This window comes from Filicampus tigris, chromosome 4 (assembly GCF_054856515.1).
Source record: "Filicampus tigris isolate MCC_2025a chromosome 4, RoL_Ftig_1.0, whole genome shotgun sequence".
Taxonomy (NCBI): Eukaryota; Metazoa; Chordata; class Actinopteri; order Syngnathiformes; family Syngnathidae; genus Filicampus; species Filicampus tigris.
In genome coordinates this window covers 25895090-25915415 of record NC_141220.1, presented here as the reverse complement: position 1 = coordinate 25915415, position 20326 = coordinate 25895090, and the positions used below count along the sequence as shown (strand labels likewise).

Sequence of the window (20326 nt, the reverse complement as noted above, 5' to 3'; positions counted from 1 at the left end):
TTTGTCTAGTGTTGTGTAATTAAATAAATTAAACTACAATTATCAAATCACCGTTCGATCCTCTTTCATCTGTATGGACGTTCAGCAATACAGAAATAAATCTAAAATCTAAAATAAACGCTGATACATGATATTAATTATTATTTGTTTTCATGAACTATAACAACCATAGCATATAACTTACAATACAGTGCTTTTTTTTAAAAAACATATTTAGAACAAAAATTGAGGTGCTTTTGAGGGGCGGGAGCAGACGAATGGTATTTCAATTATTTTAAAAATACATTCAATGAATAGAAAATTTACTCTTCGGTGGCTCTGCATTTAATTGACGCGCATCATAAATGCACTGGAAAAAAAATTAACACAATTTAAACCCAAATAAAACAAATCTTGAAAAAAAAACCCAGATAAACTGACAATAAGCATTTTCCACCCCCCCAAAAAATCGAATAGGTCCATATGCAGGTATGACAATTAAATTCATAAGTCAAGGTACCACTGTATTATATTTTCCAAGTGTCTCATTACAAAGTGTTTGTGATGCTTCCGTATTCTGTTCACTGTAGTGAAGTTACATCTCAGTCAAAATAGAGGAAGTGCTACTGTTTTCCACACCACATCCTCTCAAGTGTGTGTGGCTTCACTTCAGACTAGCTGACATTTTATTTTCTTTAAGCACCCATGCGCTGACAGAGCTTTTCATTGCAATCCACAAATACAATAGATTGAAGTTGAACGCATTTATTTATCCCTTGGCTTTTTCTTGACAGCCTTCAGCCATCAGAGGAGGTAAGCAGCTTGAAAAAAAAAAATACCTAAAAAAAATTATATCTTTTTTTTTTTATCAATAATCTTGTTTGCAAAAAAAGAAGGAAAAATTCAGAGGTCACATAAAGAGGATGTGGAGGTCTGACTTGTCACCACGTGTTACTTTCATGTTTGACTCATATATGACACCTGAATAAAAATACCCCGAGAGTCTCTCATTGAAGAAGGTGTCATATTGAGGAGTAAAAAAAAAAAAAAAAAAGGAAAGCACGAAATATCTTCAAGTATTTTTATCCTTTTCTATTTTACTTAAAGGAACAAAAACATTTCAATTGTCATTTAAAGCGAGCTCATTCTCTATGAAAATGTCCAGACTTATCAACTTGACTTGACTTAAATTTGTAGCATTTTACACTCAAAAATTACGGAAATTTGAGAAGACAAAAAACAAAACTGTGTGTTTTAAAATATAAGATAAGATAAGAAGGCCTTTATTGATCCCACAGCAGCAAAGATATAGGTCATATAAATACATACTGTATAATCATTGCTTAATTTTTAAATATTGCTTTGAGCTTTTTAAAGACTCAAAATCAAAATGTGCTTTTCTTATCAATGGAGCTTTGAATGTCAGAAAAGGGCTCCACAAATAAAATGTATTTTATAAAAAATAATAACTTTACTTTTTTACTCAATGATAATAATAAATATGATATATTATATTTTATTTTAAACATTTTATTGCCTACTTTTACATTTTTTTGTTGTCATTCATGTATTTACCTTTTTTAAATATAATAATTGCACGTAAAATATGAGGAAAACAGCTTTTTACACTTCAATACGAAAATAATATAACATTTATATATTTATTATATTTATTATTCTTATTAATAATATAATAAGATATTGTGTTTTATGTTTCATGCACAGTCTAAATAAAGTTGAGTTGGTTTCAGTTCAGCTGAGGTTTTGTATGTGCAGCTTCCGACTAAAGTCAAGCATGAATAATTGTATGTTTGAAGTACCGCCATAGAGGGCGCTATGGAGACGGATGTGTCTCAACATCACAATGAAAAAGCAGAAGAAGGAGAAGCCGGAGTTGCGGATGCTGAATGCTATCGAGGTATGTTTCTTTCTAACCAGATGTATATGGTAGGGTCAAAATGTCGTTTTAAATATGGACCAAATACATGTTGTTGTGTTGATATATTTCATTTTTCATACTACTTTTCTCACTGCATGTATTAGAGATCCACCATTCAGCAACAAAGAAAGGCAAACAATAAAATAACCACATACTGTGAACCACGTGGCTCTTGCAGAAAAATTACCATTCAATGAGCAGCAATAGTGCAAGAACTTATTTTCACAAAAATTTACTCAACTTACTCAAAACATTACTTTCATTGAGGTACTACGTATGTCTATTATGCATATCATTTCTAATCCGCAAACAAGGATCAGACCTACTTAAAATTTTATATATATATATATATATATATATATATATATATATATATATATTCTCTGAAAATAGCCTTGTAAACAAGCTATGACTGAGATCTGAACTTTATTATGACGTTCTCCAAACAGTTTTGAGGACGAAGATGATCCAGCCGACGTCTCTAAAAGACCCCAAACTGGAGAAGCTCAAGGAGGTAAGAGTCTTTGTGTTTTATAAACAATACAGAGGCTCCTTTCCCGACGAATATGTTTCCATATATTTGTGATGTCGATTTTCTGTCTGCACGTCAGCGACTATTCACACGTCTACGGAGGGAAGATTTTTTTTCGCAATTTCGACAGGTTTGCGCTCGCAAACTCACACAATTTTCAACTTTTTAGCTCTGAAACACCCTGACACACATTCATGAAATGCTCTCACACACTACCGCTACGCTCTCACACGCACTAATGAAACACTCCCTCGCAACACACCACTGAAATGCTCTCGCACACACTGAAACACACGCACTACTGACACACTCCCACACACTCGCTCTCATACACTTTACTGAAATGCTGTCACACAAAAACCTGAAACTCTCACACATACAGTTGAAACGCCCTGACACACGTTTATGAACACTCTCGCCCAATACTGAAACACACGCTACCGAAGTTTTCTCATGTACAAGTAAAACATTGCAACACACTTGACTAAAACACTCTCACACATTCTACTGAAATTCTCTCTCTCTCTCTCACACTCACATGTATACACGCTTCTGAAACGCTCACACAACTGAAATGCTCTCACACACGTTACTGAAATGCCAGCAAGCAAACACACACACTACTGTGCACTACTGTTATGCTCACACACACACTACCACGTACTTGTGAAATGCTCTCTCAAATACCGCTGAAACACTCTCACACTGCCTACTGAAACACTCTCGCTTACACACACTTACCGAAATGTAACACAAAGACCTCTATCATGCTCTCACATCCACGACTGAAACTCTCACACGCACTACTGACGCGCCTTGTCACACATTCATGAGACGCTTTCACACACACTGCCGAAAAACGCTCGCACTCAATTGAACCACTCCCACAACCAAACGAAACACTCTCACGCACTCTATATGAACACCTTCACACACTACCGAAATGTGCTCACACACAACTGCAACACTCTGACAAGCAACTGAAACACTCGAACACACACTATTGAGACACGATGGCGCGCACCCTCGCACGCTTCGCTGAAAGAATCTCACACCTTCTGAGAAACTCACACACTCGACTGAAACGCTGGAATGGAAATGGCGCTTTGTGAAACGCGCTCGCGGCAAATGCTTCGGCGAGCTGCAAGAAGGGCCATGCTTGACTCTCCTGGGCGACAGCCCCGCCCCCTCCAAGAAAGCGTCTCCCGCAATGAATTCATAAGCTTCTTGCTTTGTTGTCAGACTGAATCTTTGGCTCCTTTCGCCATCGAGCGCAGGATTTGCTGTTATCTCACAAAATTAATTAGGACTATTAAAGGCGTTGAGAGCTCAATGCAGGGAAATGAAATTGTGCGTGCGCGCGCGTGTGTGTCTGGCCAGGCGCTGCTTGATTGGATCAATCGCACTCTGAAAGCAGAGCACATCGTGGTTCGGAGTCTGGATGACGATCTGTACGACGGGCTGGTTCTTCATCATCTTCTTGGTCAGATGACGCTCTCGCTTCTTTCCGCTCAGCACGCGCACGCGCACGCAAACACGGACAATTTTCATCTGCTATCTGCAGAATTTCGGGGAGAAATGGTCATTTCTAAAAGAGTATGTGGGGCCTGTGTGAATGCACAATATGTTTACATTTCAATAAAATACGTAGAATATATCTTTTTGAACACGTTAAAATATTCCATTCACTTTTTCCGCACTGTTTTTGCTCATTTTCTAAATGCGTTCATGAGATTTCGTCGTACTTGAAATCACTTTTAAAATACTTAAAGAAACAGTTTCCCCCCCCCCCCAAATGTTTTATTTATATTCTGTAAAAAATATATTTGGACAAAAACATACATAGGTATGATAATTAATAGAGCTTAAAAAATTTCTTTCAAATGATTTATTGCAACAGTGGAATTTATTCTAGTCTACCAGTAATTAATTGTTCAATGTGAAGTCTTGCTGCCATTGCAGAATAAATGTTAACATTTGAATACATTCACTGTACAGTTTGGGTTTTTTAAATAAATGATATCGGTGATGAATGAGTTATCTTTTTGTGTCAACATTGAATGTATATTTAATGTATTCATGATCATTAAGAGCTACCATCCTTCAAATGTATTATTTTGTCATCTTTATGTCACTGCTGGATTGTATTCCAATATTGATGAGATTTGATGACATTTCAATTATTCATAACAATTCATATTTGATCATACTCCGACATGTGGGAAATGGAATGTAGAGTCTTGATTCCATTGCCGAATTAAGCTTTAGCTATAAACCTCATTTTGACTTTTCAATTCAACATTCAGTTGATGTGACAATATTTATATCAGTGTATATATTTTTTAATACATCAATTATTCATCATCAATATTGATCATTCATATTTCTACATATGTTGTATGGGGACATGTCTGTCATGTGTCCATTGCAGGATGAATGATTTTATAAACTTCTGCTAGTATAGCGTTACATTTCTACAATTATTTTTTAATCACTTTTTTATTCATCCATAATAAATACCATAGATAAAACGATGATCACTTTTTAAATGCCCTCACAGAATCTCATTCTGACATTTGCAATGTATTTATTTCGTATCCATAATAATTCATATGGATGAAATGTTCAATCTTGATTGCAGAATTCATCCGCAAACATTTTTTTAATTATGACAGATGTTTCCTGTCGTGCGGGCAATGGAAATAATAATAATTTAAATTTATTACAATGTATGTACATTGTATAACCTGAATGTATACATTTTTGTATTTTATTGTTAATCAATTTGCTCACAAAAAAAATAATGGGTATTGTTGCAGAACTTTGAGGGGGTCAAATTGATTTGGAATGAGGCTAGAACAAAACAAAAAAGGGGGGAAAACGTGACGGTGGCGAATACTTTAGCTTCATCCCTTCCTCCCTGCAGCCAGATTGGCCGGCGTGCACTTGCCCTTGGAGGAGATCGCGCTGACCAGCTCGGCTCAGATCCGCAAGCTGGAAGCCGTCGTGGAGGAGTTGGACAAGAGACTGGACCAGCCGGGCACCAAGTGGAACGCCAGCTGTGAGTCATGCCGACAAACGGGTTGGGGGAGGGGGGAGGGGCTTCTGGAAGCGGTGCCTTCATCATCGTCATCTCACTAGTGAACATTGAGGTTTAGTTACATATCGATTTCCTCTTACGACATCATCGCGTGAGCGTATATCGACAAAATCCTTGCACATTTGGAAGGGCCTCATCGTGCCCTTTCATTTGACATATGACTTGACGTGCTTTGTCACAGATGGATGTTTGACCTTCTTCAAGCTTTTTTTACACGGGGGGAAAAAAAACCCAACACTTGATATTTAAGTGTACGTCTGCGCCAAGGTAGCACTGTATTTGCATCCAAGCCATGAAAAAGTCCCGTTGGCCTGCTGTCCTTTCAGCGATCCACAAGAAAGACCTCCTGGCTACTCTCCATCTGCTGGTTGCCATGGTGACACATTTCCAGCCCGAGTTGGAGTTGCCCTCCGACGTGAAGGTTCAAGTTGTGCTCGCGGAAGTATGTCGGCGCCTCCGGCCGGAAAAGCTCCGGGTTAGCGTTAGTTAGCTCACGCCGACCTCCGTGCAGGTGAGCGACGGGGGAATCCGATCAGACGTTCAAAGCGAAGTCCTGACAGGAGAGAGGTAGGTGACCACCGCTTTTAAGTTCTGTTCATCTGAGGAGAACATTTTGTTGATTCTTGTTTTTCTATTTTCAGCACCAATTCGGAGAACCTCAGCAGCACGGATGGTGAGTATATTGTAGTATCTCCGGTGTATTTGCCCGCCGTATTTTTTGGGGCATAGTTTCCCCACAATGTTTTCATAAAAACAATCAAACATAAATCCCACCAAGTGTCCGATTGTACTATAACCCAGAAAAAAAATGATTAAAGGTTAACCCAAACATATTTTTTTCAAGAATATGTTCTATGCAAGCCCACTAGTTGAAACACGGCATTCTGATAAATATTGCGTTTGTGGAATAAGAGTTAATCCACCCGTTTTTAGCCATCTCTGGGTCGGCCATTTTGTCACTTCTGTCGACTGAAAATGACATCACAATTACTCAGGGCTTAGGTAACGACCAATCACGGTTGACCTGTTTTCTAAAGCTGAGCCGTGATTGGTCGTTACCTGAGCAATTGTGATGTCATTTTCAGTCGACAGAATTGACAAAATGGCCGCCTTCCTGAGCTAGCTAAAAACGGGTGGATTTTGCTGCTTAACTCATATTCCACAAAAGCAATATTAATCAGAATGAAAAATACGTTTGGGTTAATTTCCCCCTTTAAGGTTCTAAAAAAAAATGCTTATTTACTTATCCCAAAATATTCATGAATGAAATCATGACTGTTTTTTTGCGTGGATTAAAAACGGCAACAACGCTGGCACTGCACAGAAACCACAACAGAAATACAAAGTGAGGTTTATAAAAATGCTTATTGGTGCTTTTTATTTATGTAATATAGTATTGATATAAAATCTATTCAATGTATGAATGAAATGTTAAAAACAACCCAAGATTGGTATCGTAAAGAAAGATTTGTGCTTGTCTCATGCGTCAGCGTGACGCATGCTAATGCGCTTTTGCGCTCCACCGTGCAGGTGAAGGTAATCACGTGGAGCAGCTGCTGAAGATGGAGGCTCACAAGGTCGCACTGGTGAAGCAGGTATATAAAAAATAAAAAAAAACGACGACAAGGAAGGAGGGCGAAGGTGCCAATTTGCAGAAAGCTCTGCAGGCACTAAAGTGATGGAAAGGCAATGAATCAGCATTCTCGTTGGACTTTTGCTCTTTAACCCTCAGGGCCTTTTACAACTTTTGCGTCTTTTATGGCGTCAAGGCGGATAGACGCGAGTGAACTTTGTTGCAGGGCGCAATGTTCTGCAGCTAGTTTTTCGAATCGAATCCAATTTTCAATCAAATTAGTTTAAAAGCGAAGTGTGGAGAGTCTCTGTCACCCAAATGCACTCAGTCAATTGCCACACTGCCATGTTACGTAAGTTATGGTCATGTGTCACAGTAGCACAATATTTGAATTACAACTCTAAAATGTCATTTTTTACAATATTTGGGCAAATAAGAACAACATTCTTTTCACATTTAATGTATATGTACTGTATATGAAGCGAAGTGTACACAAATGTCCAGCGTAGCGTGTGAAACAAAATGTCTTGGCGCGTTTTAGGTTCTGCTTGGCTTTGTCAACAAGCGCATGGCCAACCTGGGCCTGCACGTGTCCGATCTGGACAAGCAGGTAGAAACACGGTGGATCGCGATGCTCAATGTCATGGTCCGTAGCGGCGTTGTCTCAAATTGCGTTTTGCGTGCAGTTTTCTGACGGCGTGATCCTGCTGCTGCTGATCGGCCAACTGGAAGGTTTCTTCATTCCTCTCTGCGACTTCGCTCTGACCCCCGTCGACCACGAACAGATGGTACCAGCCTTCAGTTGAGCCGGGTTAGGGTTTCAAAACGGGTTTAGAGGTTGGGTTGGGCTTTCAAATCAGGGTTAGGATTTCAAATTGGGGTTTCCGAACAAAGTTAGGATTTCAATTTTGGGTTTCAAGACAGGGTTGGAGTGTCAATTTAAGGTTTCAAACTGGGGTTAGGGTTTCAAATTGGGGTTTCAAGGTAGTGTTAGGGTTTCAAATTGGGGTTTCAAGCCAGGGTTAGGATTTCAAATTAGGGTTTTAAAGCAAGGTTGGGGTTTCAAATGAAAGTTTCAAACCGGGGTTCAGGTTTCAAATGAGGATTTCAAGCCAGGGTTAGGGTTTCAAGTTTTGTTTTCAAGGAAGGCTTATGGTTTCAAGCCATGGTTAGGGTTTCAAGCTAGGGTTAGGGTTTCAAATCAGGACTACAGTTTTGTGTAGAATTAGAGTTTCCAGAAGAGGTTAGGGTTTCAGAGTAGAGTTTTAAATCAGCGGTAACGGTTTGGTACTACAATTGTTGAGTCGGGGTTAGTGTTTCAAACTCTAATTTGAAAACTGGGTTAGTATTTTTAATTAGGGTTTCAAGCCTAGAAGTAAGGACTTCAAATTACAGCACTTAAGCGGGTCAGGTATTGAAGTGAATGCTTGACGACTGCCGTGCGAGTTTTGATGATTGTCGTGCTTCCGCCTTGCAGCTTCGCAACGTGTCGTTGTCCCTGAGCCTCCTCACTCATTCGGGCCTGCACGTCCCCTCGGTTCAACCGCAAGGTGACAACAACTCTCGTACGCAAGTCGAGTCGTCGAAACATAACCACTCTTAACTCAATCCGTTTTGATACCGACTCACACTTTGACGTCGCGGTGAGTGGCCAGGAAGTTGTCACCTAGTGGCAATTCATAGCAACTACAACAGTTAACCCATCTCGTGTTGTGCTTCTGTTGACGCCTGTCATGACGTCATGTGCTTGATTGTAACGACCAAGCAACCTCACCTGTGAACGTTTCCTGTTTAGACGTCGTCACTCAGGACGCCGAAGCCACGCTGAGGGTCCTCTACGCTCTTTTTAGCAAGCACGCAAAGCAAGATGAGAAGACGGCCGCCCAATGTGTCTGACAAAATGGACCCTATTGTTCCCCACGCTCCCCCACCTTTGGTCTTCAATGTGACACACTGTGCACACAAAAAAAAGTGATTCTTCTTCTACCGCCTCCTTTGCTGTGTTCATGAAAATGTCATGAGTACAAAAATATTTTATCAACTCAAATGTCCTCCAAATGTCCTGTATTTATTATTCCAGTTAGCTACTTAGCGGCAACATGCACTTCGCACCCCCACCACTAGATGGCAGCAGCTACCATGAAATCACATTGGCTTCCTCGCAATGGAAGGACGTGTTCAGTAGGTGGCAGTAATGCGGCATGAAGCGGGTTTGCCAACTGCTAAAAAGACAGAAGAACAAGGGCAAACTATTTTAGGGACAATCGGGTTTTGGGATCACATTTTCTGCGTTTGCTGGTTATCGGGAGAGAATGTTGCTACTGTGGTGTTTTATAATTTATACGAATTCAATATTTTACTAGATTTCTTTATTTAACTATTCAAAAGTTAAGAGTTGAAAATAAAATAAAAACCAGACTAATCAAAGAAAGCTGTGTCCCAGAGTTTCTTCATTATTCTCCATCTTGATCGTTTATTTATTTATTTTTTAAATACAGCACGTATTTCATTGGCGGATTGATTGCCCAGCTCTGTGTGATAGGGCGAGTGGTATGCACAAGAACCACGGCCTAAGTGCAGTTCAGTTTTATTTAACTTTTTAGTAGAATGCATTTGCATTTAATTCTTTAATTTAAGGTGGAATTGTCTTTGAAGTTCCATGCCTTAAAATTGAATATTATTTACGAAGGTTTTTTTAAAAAATTATAAATTTGGGGTTAAGATTTTTTTTTCTTTTTTTAATTTGGGATTAAGATTTCAAAGTAGAGATTTACACTACGGTTTCAAAGTAGGGTTTCAATTGAGGTTTTAAAGTTAGGTTTATTTTAGGCTTAGGTTTTCAAATTATGGTTTTAAACTAGGGTTATGGTATCAAAGTTGGATGTTAAACTTTGGTTAGCGTTTCAAAGTAGGGTTTTAAACTAGGGTTAACGCTTCGAAGAAGGGTTTTGAAGGAGGGTTGGGGGTTTCAAAAGAGGGTTTCAAACTAGGGTTAGGGTTTCAAAATAGGGTTTTGCACAAAGGTTAGGGTTTCAAAGTAGGGTTTTAAACTAGGGTTAGGGTTTCAAAGTTGGGTTTCAAACTAAGGTTAGGGTTTCAAAATAGGGTTTCAAACTAGGGTTAGGGTTTCAAAGGAGGGTTTTGAACAAAGGTTAGGGTTTCAAATTAGGGTTTCAAACTAGGGTTAGGGTTTCAAAGTAGGGTTTCAAACTAGGGTTAGGGTTTCAAAGTAGGGTTTTTAACAAAGGTTAGGGTTTTAAACTAGGGTTAGGGTTTCAAAATAGGGTTAGGGTTTCAAAGTAGGGTTTCAAACTAGGGTTAGGGTTTCAAAGTAGGGTTTTAAACTAGGGTTAGGGTTTCAAAGTAGGGTTTCAAACTAGGGTTAGGGTTTCAAAGTAGGGTTTCAAACTAGGGTTAGGGTTTCAAAGTAGGGTCTTGAACAAAGGTTAAGGTTTCAAATTAGGGTTTTAAACTAGGGTTAGGGTTTCAAAGTAGGGTTTCAAACTAGGGTTAGGGTTTCAAAGTAGGGTTTTTCACAAAGGTTAGGGTTTCAAAGTAGGGTTTTAAACTAGGGTTAGGGTTTCAAAGTAGGGTTTCAAAATAGGGTTAGGGTTTCAAAGTAGGGTTTCAAACTAGGGTTAGGGTTTCAAAGTTGGGTTTTAAACTAGGGTTAGGGTTTCAAAGTAGGGTTTCAAACTAGGGTTAGGGTTTCAAAGTAGGGTTTTTAACAAAGGTTAGGGTTTTAAACTAGGGTTAGGGTTTCAAAGTAGGGTTTCAAAATAGGGTTAGGGTTTCAAAGTAGGGTTTCAAACTAGGGTTAGGGTTTCAAAGTAGGGTTTTAAACTAGGGTTAGGGTTTCAAAGTAGGGTTTCAAACTAGGGTTAGGGTTTCAAAGTAGGGTTTAAAACTAGGGTTAGGGTTTCAAAGTAGGGTCTTGAACAAAGGTTAGGGTTTCAAATTAGGGTTTTAAACTAGGGTTAGGGTTTCAAAGTAGGGTTTTGAACTAGGGTTAGGGTTTCAAAGTAGGGTTTTTAACAAAGGTTAGGGTTTCAAAGTAGGGTTTCAAACTAGGGTTAGGGTTTCAAAGTAGGGTTTCAAACTAGGGTTAGGGTTTCAAAGTAAGGTTTCACACTAGGGTTAGGGTTTCAAAAGTAGGGTTTTGAACAAAGGTTAGTGTTTCAAAGTAGGGTTTTGAACAAGGGTTAGGATTTCAAAGTAGGGTTTTAAACTAGGGTTAGGGTTTCAAAGTAGGGTTTCAAACTAGGGTTAGGATTTCAAAGTAGGGTTTTGAACAAAGGTTAGGGTTTCAAAGTAGGGTTTTGAACTAGGGTTAATGTTTCAAAGTAGGGTTTTAAAGTAGGGTTAGGGTTTCAAAGTAGGGTTTCAAACTAGGGTTAGGGTTTCAGAGTAGGGTTTTGAACAAAGGTTAGGGTTTCAAAGTAGGGTTTCAAACTAGGGTTAGGGTTTCAAAGTAGGGTTTCAAAATAGGGTTAGGGTTTCAAAGTAGGGTTTCAAATTAGGGTTTCAAACTAGGGTTAGGGTTTCAAAGTAGGGTTTTGAACAAAGGTTAGGGTTTCAAAGTAGGGTTTCAAACTAGGGTTAGGGTTTCAAAGTAGGGTTTTTCACAAAGGTTAGGGTTTCAAAGTAGGGTTTCAAACTAGGGTTAGGGTTTCAAAGTAGGGTTTTTCACAAAGGTTAGGGTTTCAAAGTAGGGTTTCAAACTAGGGTTAGGGTTTCAAAGTAGGGTTTCAAAATAGGGTTAGGGTTTCAAAGTAGGGTTTCAAAATAGGGTTAGGGTTTCAAAGTAGGGTTTCAAACTAGGTTTAGGGTTTCAAAGTAGGGTTTTGAACAAAGGTTAGGGTTTCAAAGTAGGGTTTCAAACTAGGGTTAGGGTTTCAAAGTAGGGTTTTGAACTAGGGTTAGGGTTTCAAAGTAGGGTTTCAAACTAGGGTTAGGGTTTCAAAGTAGGGTTTCAAACTAGGCTTAGGGTTTCAAAGTAGGGTTTCAAAATAGGGTTAGGGTTTCAAAGTAGGGTTTCAAATTAGGGTTTCAAACTAGGGTTAGGGTTTCAAAGTAGGGTTTTGAACAAAGGTTAGGGTTTCAAAGTAGGGTTTCAAACTAGGGTTAGGGTTTCAAAGTAGGGTTTTTCACAAAGGTTAGGGTTTCAAAGTAGGGTTTCAAACTAGGGTTAGGGTTTCAAAGTAGGGTTTCAAAATAGGGTTAGGGTTTCAAAGTAGGGTTTCAAAATAGGGTTAGGGTTTCAAAGTAGGGTTTCAAACTAGGTTTAGGGTTTCAAAGTAGGGTTTTGAACAAAGGTTAGGGTTTCAAAGTAGGGTTTCAAACTAGGGTTAGGGTTTCAAAGTAGGGTTTTGAACTAGGGTTAGGGTTTCAAAGTAGGGTTTCAAACTAGGGTTAGGGTTTCAAAGTAGGGTTTCAAACTAGGCTTAGGGTTTCAAAGTAGGGTTTTGAACAAAGGTTAGGGTTTCAAAGTAGGGTTTTAAACTAGGGTTAGGGTTTCAAAATAGGGTTAGGGTTTCAAAGTAGGGTTTCAAACTAGGGTTAGGGTTTCAAAGAAGGGTTTTGAGCAAGGGTTAGGGTTTCAAAGTAGGGTTTTAAACTAGGGTTAAGGTTTCAAAGTAGGGTTTTGAACTAGGGTTAGGGTTTCAAAGTAGGGTTTTGAACTAGGGTTAGGGTTTCAAAGTAGGGTTTTAAACTAGGGTTAGGGTTTCAAAGTAGGGTTTCAAACTAGGGTTAGGGTTTCAAATTAGGGTTTCAAAATAGGGTTAGGGTTTCAAAGTAGGGTTTCAAAATAGGGTTAGGGTTTCAAAGTAGGATTTTGAACAAAGGTTAGGGTTTCAAAGTAGGGTTTCAAACTAGGGTTAGGGTTTCAAAGTAGGGTTTTTCACAAAGGTTAGGGTTTCAAAGTAGGGTTTCAAACTAGGGTTAGGGTTTCAAAGTAGGGTTTCAAAATAGGGTTAGGGTTTTAAAGTAGGGTTTCAAAATAGGGTTAGGGTTTCAAAGTAGGGTTTCAAACTAGGTTTAGGGTTTCAAAGTAGGGTTTTGAACAAAGGTTAGGGTTTCAAAGTAGGGTTTCAAACTAGGGTTAGGGTTTCAAAGTAGGGTTTTGAACTAGGGTTAGGGTTTCAAAGTAGGGTTTCAAACTAGGGTTAGGGTTTCAAAGTAGGGTTTCAAACTAGGCTTAGGGTTTCAAAGTAGGGTTTTGAACAAAGGTTAGGGTTTCAAAGTAGGGTTTTAAACTAGGGTTAGGGTTTCAAAATAGGGTTAGGGTTTCAAAGTAGGGTTTCAAACTAGGGTTAGGGTTTCAAAGAAGGGTTTTGAGCAAGGGTTAGGGTTTCAAAGTAGGGTTTTAAACTAGGGTTAAGGTTTCAAAGTAGGGTTTTGAACTAGGGTTAGGGTTTCAAAGTAGGGTTTTGAACTAGGGTTAGGGTTTCAAAGTAGGGTTTTAAACTAGGGTTAGGGTTTCAAAGTAGGGTTTCAAACTAGGGTTAGGGTTTCAAATTAGGGTTTCAAAATAGGGTTAGGGTTTCAAAGTAGGGTTTCAAAATAGGGTTAGGGTTTCAAAGTAGGATTTTGAACAAAGGTTAGGGTTTCAAAGTAGGGTTTTGAACAAAGGTTAGGGTTTCAAAGTAGGGTTTTAAACTAGGGTTAGGGTTTCAAAGTAGGGTTTTGAACTAGGGTTAGGGTTTCAACGTAGGGTTTCAAACTAGGGTTAGGGTTTCAAAGTAGGGTTTCAAACTAGGCTTAGGGTTTCAAAGTAGGATTTTGAACAAAGGTTAGGGTTTCAAAGTAGGGTTTTAAACTAGGGTTAGGGTTTCAAATTAGGGTTTTGAACTAGGGTTAGGGTTTCAAATTAGGGTTTTGAACTAGGGTTAAGGTTTCAAAGTAGGGTTTTGAACTAGGGTTAGGGTTTCAAAGTAGGGTTTTAAACTAGGGTTAGGGTTTCAAAGTAGGGTTTCAAAATAGGGTTAGGGTTTCAAAGTAGGGTTTCAAACTAGGGTTAGGGTTTCAAAGTAAGGTTTCACACTAGGGTTAGGGTTTCAAAAGTAGGGTTTTGAACAAAGGTTAGTGTTTCAAAGTAGGGTTTTGAACAAGGGTTAGGATTTCAAAGTAGGGTTTTAAACTAGGGTTAGGGTTTCAAAGTAGGGTTTCAAACTAGGGTTAGGATTTCAAAGTAGGGTTTTGAACAAAGGTTAGGGTTTCAAAGTAGGGTTTTGAACTAGGGTTAGTGTTTCAAAGTAGGGTTTTAAAGTAGGGTTAGGGTTTCAAAGTAGGGTTTCAAACTAGGGTTAGGGTTTCAGAGTAGGGTTTTGAACAAAGGTTAGGGTTTCAAAGTAGGGTTTTAAACTAGGGTTAGGGTTTCAAAGTTGGGTTTCAAACTAAGGTTAGGGTTTCAAAATAGGGTTTCAAACTAGGGTTAGGGTTTCAAAGGAGGGTTTTGAACAAAGGTTAGGGTTTCAAATTAGGGTTTCAAACTAGGGTTAGGGTTTCAAAGTAGGGTTTCAAACTAGGGTTAGGGTTTCAAAGTAGGGTTTTTAACAAAGGTTAGGGTTTTAAACTAGGGTTAGGGTTTCAAAATAGGGTTAGGGTTTCAAAGTAGGGTTTCAAACTAGGGTTAGGGTTTCAAAGTAGGGTTTTAAACTAGGGTTAGGGTTTCAAAGTAGGGTTTCAAACTAGGGTTAGGGTTTCAAAGTAGGGTTTCAAACTAGGGTTAGGGTTTCAAAGTAGGGTCTTGAACAAAGGTTAAGGTTTCAAATTAGGGTTTTAAACTAGGGTTAGGGTTTCAAAGTAGGGTTTCAAACTAGGGTTAGGGTTTCAAAGTAGGGTTTTTCACAAAGGTTAGGGTTTCAAAGTAGGGTTTTAAACTAGGGTTAGGGTTTCAAAGTAGGGTTTCAAAATAGGGTTAGGGTTTCAAAGTAGGGTTTCAAACTAGGGTTAGGGTTTCAAAGTTGGGTTTTAAACTAGGGTTAGGGTTTCAAAGTAGGGTTTCAAACTACGGTTAGGGTTTCAAAGTAGGGTTTTTAACAAAGGTTATGGTTTTAAACTAGGGTTAGGGTTTCAAAGTAGGGTTTCAAAATAGGGTTAGGGTTTCAAAGTAGGGTTTCAAACTAGGGTTAGGGTTTCAAAGTAGGGTTTTAAACTAGGGTTAGGGTTTCAAAGTAGGGTTTCAAACTAGGGTTAGGGTTTCAAAGTAGGGTTTAAAACTAGGGTTAGGGTTCCAAAGTAGGGTCTTGAACAAAGGTTAGGGTTTCAAATTAGGGTTTTAAACTAGGGTTAGGGTTTCAAAGTAGGGTTTCAAATTAGGGTTAGGGTTTCAAAGTAGGGTTTTTCACAAAGGTTAGGGTTTCAAAGTAGGGTTTTAAACTAGGGTTAGGGTTTCAAAGTAGGGTTTCAAAATAGGGTTAGGGTTTCAAAGTAGGGTTTCAAACTAGGGTTAGGGTTTCGAAGTTGGGTTTTAAACTAGGGTTAGGGTTTCAAAGTAGGGTTTCAAACTAGGGTTAGGGTTTCAAAGTAGGGTTTTAAACTAGGGTTAGGGTTTCAAAGTAGGGTTTCAAACTAGGGTTAGGGTTTCAAAGTAGGGTTTCAAACTAGGGTTAGGGTTTCAAAGTAAGGTTTCACACTAGGGTTAGGGTTTCAAAAGTAGGGTTTTGAACAAAGGTTAGTGTTTCAAAGTAGGGTTTTGAACAAGGGTTAGGATTTCAAAGTAGGGTTTTAAACTAGGGTTAGGGTTTCAAAGTAGGGTTTCAAACTAGGGTTAGGATTTCAAAGTAGGGTTTTGAACAAAGGTTAGGGTTTCAAAGTAGGGTTTTGAACTAGGGTTAGTGTTTCAAAGTAGGGTTTTAAAGTAGGGTTAGGGTTTCAAAGTAGGGTTTCAAACTAGGGTTAGGGTTTCAGAGTAGGGTTTTGAACAAAGGTTAGGGTTTCAAAGTAGGGTTTCAAACTAGGGTTAGGGTTTCAAAGTAGGGTTTCAAAATAGGGTTAGGGTTTCAAAGTAGGGTTTCAAACTAGGGTTAGGGTTTCAAAGTAGGGTTTTAAACTAGGGTTAGGGTTTCAAAGTAGGGTTTCAAACTAGGGTTAGGGTTTCAAAGTAGGGTTTAAAACTAGGGTTAGGGTTTCAAAGTAGGGTCTTGAACAAAGGTTAGGGTTTCAAATTAGGGTTTTAAACTAGGGTTAGGGTTTCAAAGTAGGGTTTCAAACTAGGGTTAGGGTTTCAAAGTAGGGTTTTTCACAAAGGTTAGGGTTTCAAAGTAGGGTTTTAAACTAGGGTTAGGGTTTCAAAGTAGGGTTTCAAAATAGGGTTAGGGTTTCAAAGTAGGGTTTCAAACTAGGGTTAGGGTTTCGAAGTTGGGTTTTAAACTAGGGTTAGGGTTTCAAAGTAGGGTTTCAAACTAGGGTTAGGGTTTCAAAGTAGGGTTTCAAACTAGGGTTAGGGTTTCAAAGTAGGGTTTCAAACTAGGGTTAGGGTTTCAAAGTAGGGTTTCAAACTAGGGTTAGGGTTTCAAAGTAAGGTTTCACACTAGGGTTAGGGTTTCAAAAGTAGGGTTTTGAACAAAGGTTAGTGTTTCAAAGTAGGGTTTTGAACAAGGGTTAGGATTTCAAAGTAGGGTTTTAAACTAGGGTTAGGGTTTCAAAGTAGGGTTTCAAACTAGGGTTAGGATTTCAAAGTAGGGTTTTGAACAAAGGTTAGGGTTTCAAAGTAGGGTTTTGAACTAGGGTTAGTGTTTCAAAGTAGGGTTTTAAAGTAGGGTTAGGGTTTCAAAGTAGGGTTTCAAACTAGGGTTAGGGTTTCAGAGTAGGGTTTTGAACAAAGGTTAGGGTTTCAAAGTAGGGTTTCAAACTAGGGTTAGGGTTTCAAAGTAGGGTTTCAAAATAGGGTTAGGGTTTCAAAGTAGGGTTTCAAATTAGGGTTTCAAACTAGGGCTAGGGTTTCAAAGTAGGGTTTTGAACAAAGGTTAGGGTTTCAAAGTAGGGTTTCAAACTAGGGTTAGGGTTTCAAAGTAGGGTTTTTCACAAAGGTTAGGGTTTCAAAGTAGGGTTTCAAACTAGGGTTAGGGTTTCAAAGTAGGGTTTCAAAATAGGGTTAGGGTTTCAAAGTAGGGTTTCAAAATAGGGTTAGGGTTTCAAAGTAGGGTTTCAAACTAGGTTTAGGGTTTCAAAGTAGGGTTTTGAACAAAGGTTAGGGTTTCAAAGTAGGGTTTCAAACTAGGGTTAGGGTTTCAAAGTAGGGTTTTGAACTAGGGTTAGGGTTTCAAAGTAGGGCTTCAAACTAGGGTTAGGGTTTCAAAGTAGGGTTTCAAACTAGGCTTAGGGTTTCAAAGTAGGGTTTTGAACAAAGGTTAGGGTTTCAAAGTAGGGTTTTAAACTAGGGTTAGGGTTTCAAAGTAGGGTTTTGAACTAGGGTTAGGGTTTCAAAGTAGGGTTTTTAACAAAGGTTAGGGTTTCAAAGTAGGGTTTCAAACTAGGGTTAGGGTTTCAAAGAAGGGTTTTGAGCAAGGGTTAGGGTTTCAAAGTAGGGTTTTAAACTAGGGTTAAGGTTTCAAAGTAGGGTTTTGAACTAGGGTTAGGGTTTCAAAGTAGGGTTTTGAACTAGGGTTAGGGTTTCAAAGTAGGGTTTTAAACTAGGGTTAGGGTTTCAAAGTAGGGTTTCAAACTAGGGTTAGGGTTTCAAAATAGGGTTAGGGTTTCAAAGTAGGGTTTCAAAATAGGGTTAGGGTTTCAAAGTACGATTTTGAACAAAGGTTAGGGTTTCAAAGTAGGGTTTTGAACAAAGGTTAGGGTTTCAAAGTAGGGTTTTAAACTAGGGTTAAGGTTTCAAAGTAGGGTTTTGAACTAGGGTTAGGGTTTCAAAGTAGGGTTTTGAACTAGGGTTAGGGTTTCAAAGTAGGGTTTCAAAGTAGGGTTTCAAACTAGGGTTAGGGTTTCAAACTAGGGTTAGGGTTTCAAACTAGGGTTAGGGTTTCAAACTAGGGTTAGGGTTTCAAAGTAGGGTTTCAAACTAGGGTTAGGGTTTCAAAGTAGGGTTAGGGTTTCAAACTAGGGTTAGGGTTTCAAAGTAGGGTTTCAAACTAGGGTTAGGGTTTCAAAGTAGGGTTTTAAACTAGGGTTAGGGTTTCAAATTAGGGTTTTGAACTAGGGTTAGGGTTTCAAATTAGGGTTTTGAACTAGGGTTAAGGTTTCAAAGTAGGGTTTTGAACTAGGGTTAGGGTTTCAAAGTAGGGTTTTGAACTAGGGTTAGGGTTTCAAAGTAGGGTTTTAAACTAGGGTTAGGGTTTCAAAGTAGGGTTTCAAAGTAGGGTTTCAAACTAGGGTTAGGGTTTCAAAGTAGGGTTTCGAACAAAGGTTAGGGTTTCAAAGTAGGGTTTTGAACAAGGGTTAGGGTTTCAAAGTAGGGTTTTAAACTAGGGTTAGGGTTTCAAATTAGGGTTTTGAACTAGGGTTAGGGTTTCAAAGTAGGGTTTCAAACTAGGGTTAGGGTTTCAAACTAGGGTTAGGGTTTCAAACTAGGGTTAGGGTTTCAAAGTAGGGTTTCAAACTAGGGTTAGGGTTTCAAAGTAGGGTTTTAAACTAGGGTTAGGGTTTCAAATTAGGGTTTTGAACTAGGGTTAGGGTTTCAAATTAGGGTTTTGAACTAGGGTTAAGGTTTCAAAGTAGGGTTTTGAACTAGGGTTAGGGTTTCAAAGTAGGGTTTTAAACTAGGGTTAGGGTTTCAAAGTAGGGTTTCAAACTAGGGTTAGGGTTTCAAAGTAGGGTTTCAAACTAGGGTTAGGGTTTCAAACTAGGGTTAGGGTTTCAAAGTAGGGTTTTGAACAAGGGTTAGGGTTTCAGAGTAGGGTTTTAAAATAGGGTTAAGGTTTCAAAGTAGGGTTTCAAAATAGGGTTAGGGTTTCAAAGTACGATTTTGAACAAAGGTTAGGGTTTCATAGTAGGGTTTTGAACAAAGGTTAGGGTTTCAAAGTAGGGTTTTAAACTAGGGTTAAGGTTTCAAAGTAGGGTTTTGAACTAGGGTTAGGGTTTCAAAGTAGGGTTTTGAACTAGGGTTAGGGTTTCAAAGTAGGGTTTCAAAGTAGGGTTTCAAACTAGGGTTAGGGTTTCAAACTAGGGTTAGGGTTTCAAACTAGGGTTAGGGTTTCAAACTAGGGTTAGGGTTTCAAAGTAGGGTTTCAAACTAGGGTTAGGGTTTCAAAGTAGGGTTTTAAACTAGGGTTAGGGTTTCAAATTAGGGTTTTGAACTAGGGTTAGTGTTTCAAATTAGGGTTTTGAACTAGGGTTAAGGTTTCAAAGTAGGGTTTTGAACTAGGGTTAGGGTTTCAAAGTAGGGTTTCAAACTAGGGTTATGGTTTCAAAGTAGGGTTTCAAACTAGGGTTAGGGTTTCAAACTAGGGTTTCAAACTAGGGTTAGGGTTTCAAACTAGGGTTTCAAATTAGGGTTAGGGTTTCAAACTAGGGTTTCAAACCAGGGTTAGGGTTTCCAACTAGGGTTAGGGTTTCAAAGTAGGGTTTCAAACTAGGGTTAGGGTTTCCAACTAGGGTTTCAAACTAGGGTTAGGGTTTCAAACTAGGGTTAGGGTTTCAAAGTAGGGTTTCAAACTAGGGTTAGGGTTACAAAGTAGGGTTTTAAACTAGGGTTAGGGTTTCAAATTAGGGTTTTGAACTAGGGTTAGGGTTTCAAATTAGGGTTTTGAACTAGGGTTAAGGTTTCAAAGTAGGGTTTTGAACTAGGGTTAGGGTTTCAAAGTAGGGTTTTAAACTAGGGTTAGGGTTTCAAAGTAGGGTTTCAAACTAGGGTTAGGGTTTCAAAGTAGGGTTTCAAACTAGGGTTAGGGTTTCAAAGTAGGGTTTTAAACTAGGGTTAGGGTTTCAAAGTAGGGTTTCAAACTAGGGTTAGGGTTTCAAAGTAGGGTTTCGAACAAAGGTTAGGGTTTCAAAGTAGGGTTTTGAACAAGGGTTAGGGTTTCAAAGTAGGGTTTTAAACTAGGGTTAGGGTTTCAAAGTAGGGTTTTAAACAAGGGTTAGGGTTTCCAAGTAGGGTTTCAAACTAGGGTTAGGGTTTCAAACTAGGGTTAGGGTTTCAAAGTAGGGTTTTGAACAAGGGTTAGGGTTTCAGAGTAGGGTTTTAAAATAGGGTTAAGGTTTCAAAGTAGGGTTTTAAACTAGGGTTAGGGTTTCAAAGTAGGGTTTTGAACT

At 38.9% G+C, this 20326-nt stretch overlaps 1 protein-coding gene across 5 annotated transcripts; it reads left to right on the top strand.

Annotated features, from left to right (window-relative positions):
* The first annotated feature begins 641 nt into the window (after positions 1 to 641).
* On the top strand, positions 642 to 9554 carry parvg (parvin, gamma). 5 transcript variants are annotated; one of them, XM_086029551.1, is made up of 13 exons: positions 642 to 792; positions 1797 to 1897; positions 2368 to 2432; positions 3831 to 3933; positions 5377 to 5511; positions 5877 to 5992; positions 6062 to 6117; positions 6192 to 6223; positions 7081 to 7145; positions 7665 to 7733; positions 7810 to 7911; positions 8601 to 8673; positions 8919 to 9554. In XM_086029551.1, exons 2-13 carry the CDS (start codon positions 1816 to 1818, stop codon positions 9017 to 9019), a joined length of 999 nt encoding a protein of 332 aa, XP_085885677.1. In that variant the 5' UTR covers positions 642 to 792; positions 1797 to 1815; the 3' UTR covers positions 9020 to 9554. The 5 variants fall into 5 exon arrangements, with proteins under 5 accessions (XP_085885677.1, XP_085885676.1, XP_085885678.1 ...); XM_086029550.1 differs by having other exon boundaries at positions 8601 to 8688; XM_086029552.1 differs by having other exon boundaries at positions 8601 to 8766; positions 8919 to 9017.
* The last annotated feature ends 10772 nt before the right edge of the window (positions 9555 to 20326 follow it).